General features: G+C 33.6%; 1 protein-coding gene across 1 annotated transcript; it reads left to right on the forward strand.

Moving 5' to 3' along the window:
- The first annotated feature begins 1,724 nt into the window (after window positions 1-1,724).
- LOC133203938 (uncharacterized) lies at window positions 1,725-2,584 on the forward strand. The gene is made up of 2 exons (XM_061339733.1): window positions 1,725-1,763; window positions 2,022-2,584. Exon 2 carries the CDS (start codon window positions 2,040-2,042, stop codon window positions 2,571-2,573), a length of 534 nt encoding a protein of 177 aa, XP_061195717.1. The 5' UTR covers window positions 1,725-1,763; window positions 2,022-2,039; the 3' UTR covers window positions 2,574-2,584.
- Window positions 2,585-2,945: the final 361 nt, after the last annotated feature.

Below are 2,945 nucleotides of genomic sequence, written 5' to 3' on the forward strand. Positions count from 1 at the left end.
GTGGGACGGGAGAGAGAGATGTCAAGATGAGAAATTACAAACACGTGCGGTAATGCTCTTTCTTAAGATCAAACAAAACAATTAAATTTCAATTACAGATTTTCAACAAGTCAAAAAAAATATTTAAACAATGCCTAAATCATTATAAGTACATGAAGAAAATATCTAATGAGTTGTCTTTATCAATAAAATATACACATGTATACAACACCTGATTACTATTATCAAAATTTACGTAACCCCAGCACAGTAAATTCCTCTGCTGTTTCAATTGATGCGTTAAAAACAACAGTTAATTTTCTACTCAGCGATGTTAGACTGGGTAAATATTCTTGTTCATACGAACATTGCAAACTTTGCAATTGATTCAGCGAAATTTCACAGACATCGAAAAATTGGTTATGTAAAAAGAGAGACTTTTTAAAACAAAACTGCAACTTTTTATTTTTGTACAAAAGCATGCTCTGAGTACGATGAATTAATTTTAAACCTTGAAAGATTACTGACAAGTAATTTTATGTGACAGGGCTTTCAATAACCTCATTTAGAATCAGCATTTTAAAAATCCTGTGGTCTTTATACTGTCCTTGTTTGCAAATTCAACCTCCCATTAGGTCGTGTTTTTACTGGTATGTTTCATTCCAATTGTTCTGTCATTGTTTTAATTTAAATTAATCAGATAAGTAAAATATAATTCTTGATTTTTTTCATACAAGGATGTCATAAGAGCTTGAAAAGTTTTACACTCATGTAGCACAGAAAGTGTGCCTTCTATTAAATATGTCATTAGAGCTTGAAGCATATTACAGTTACAGCACGAGAAAAAGTCTTGTTAATTTTTTTCCAATAAAGATTTCTATAGAGCTGAAAACATTTCACACTAATATAGCGAAAAAATAAAGTCTTAAGGAGTCTTATTTATGTATTCATCCCTAGGCATGCAAGTTTATGAGAACTATGATGCTTTCTAGGAAAATCCTTACGATCCTTAGTTTTTAATAAGTTTCTCAAAACTTCCTACATGTAAATTTAAAAGATTGCCAGTAATCTTTAGGACAGCTTGAATATTGGTGATTATCAGAAGCTTGTACACATAACAGCTTTTGTTGCAATGTTTGAAAACTTGCAGAAGTCCACCTCATCCAATTAAGAGCACCCGAACCTATGAACTTGAAAAATTCGAGTTTCTTCTCTTACTCATCATGCATCAATGAAACTTCACAAAAAAAATTATATCGGTATTGGCCGTGTTTTTGTCCAAGATGTTAATTTATTTATTTTAGTCTTTTGCCTTGAGTTTTGAATACGCTGAGGTATTAAACGAATTAAACTATCGCGAATGCCGTGTTAAATCATGGTACATGTATTTTAAACACTGAATGGTTTCTTGTCCCACAAAATCAATGTTTTACGGAAAAATCATGTTGAAAAAAAAGAAAGATTATTTTTTATTTTAATTTGATGGATGTGGTAGATAAACAAGAAATCTTCAGAACGTGTTTCGATATCATATATTTTTTTTCAATCCAAACCTGTTCCAAATAAACTGATTATTTTTGTCCCTATCGTGCGGCATTTCGCCTTTCAAACAGGCAGTCTAGTTTTCAAACTTTCAGCTGAACGTCTCTTAGAATTTCGATCTAAAAATAGAATATTTCTAAACATAATCTGAGAATTCCGATGATATTTATAGTTGTCTGAGTTGGATTTTAGAACAGCACGGAAGGCATTTGCATCTTACTGTAGCAGTAGTTAAAAAGAAGGTAAGCTAATACTTTGTTCTTGTATAACTACAAATGTGTTTTTGGAATATGGTTTTTTCATTTATTTAAGCCAGGAATTTCAAAAGGACTCCATTTTAAGAGGGTTATTTCCCATATTACTTGATGAACATTTTCCCGATAAACATCCATAGGATTTAAGAAATCGTCACACATTAAGAAGTAATTTAATTGATTTCAAAAAAAAAAAACATTTCACGTAAACATTGTATTAAAATTAAATTGTCTTTTTATCTTTAGAATCACACTGCTAAGAAAATGGCCAGTGATATGAAATGTGGTAGTTTTGCGCTTTCTATGTTTTCTGAAATTATCGACCTCTTTCTGGATTGGGATTTTTTCTACGAAGTCAACAAATCATCTGTTGTTGAAAATAATGTAAAGAGCGCAATTCAAGGTTTTGCTATTTTGGGAACAGTTTTGTTTGTTTTTACATTCATAAGCCAGTCGTGTGATGCATGCAGCGATGATGAAGAAGAAAATCCATGTACACCGACGCTTTCGTTAGTTTCGACTGCACTTGAAGATTTCCCGCAAATAATTTTAGCAATTATAGTTGCTATGCACACTTCTGAACTTATTTCATGGATTCAGATTTCAAAGGCACTGTATGGAATTATTGAGCCTGCAATACGAATAACTGTAATTTTAGAAGAAAGGGAGAATAGCAGACAGAACTTTAGAGAGTCCCCATATCTGTGTGCTAAACACTGTGATATGTGCATAAGCGGAATAATTCTGATGTGTTCCATTGCACTGCTTTTTGAACTTGCATTTGACTTTTTCCATTAAAGCGACGGATCCAGGAATTTCATAACGGGGGGGGGGGAGTGCAGTAGAAGGCAGGGGGTCGGGGCTGCATTGAAGCCCCAAGCAGGCTCAGGGCAAAGCCCTGGTGGGGGGGGGGGAGGCGTACACGAGGCGCACCGACGCTGGATCCGCCTTTGGTGACGCACAAACGAGAAAATTAAAAAACACAGAATTTTTGCATGGCCCGTGCAAATTTTGTTCAATTCCTGAAAGTATTACATGTAGGTTTCAGAAAATTACAGGATTCGAAACCTAAAAATCTACTTTCATAAAGGAAAAAAATTTTTTTATGGCCCAATACGAAAATATTGCTTTTCTTCTTTCTCCTAATTGTACGCGTGTGAAAAAAGTTAA

The sequence above is a fragment of the Saccostrea echinata genome, unplaced genomic scaffold, assembly GCF_033153115.1.
Source record: "Saccostrea echinata isolate AGI-Se365-2 ecotype Australia unplaced genomic scaffold, CSIRO_AGI_Sech_v1 ptg000052l, whole genome shotgun sequence".
In the NCBI taxonomy this organism is placed as follows: domain Eukaryota; kingdom Metazoa; phylum Mollusca; class Bivalvia; order Ostreida; family Ostreidae; genus Saccostrea; species Saccostrea echinata.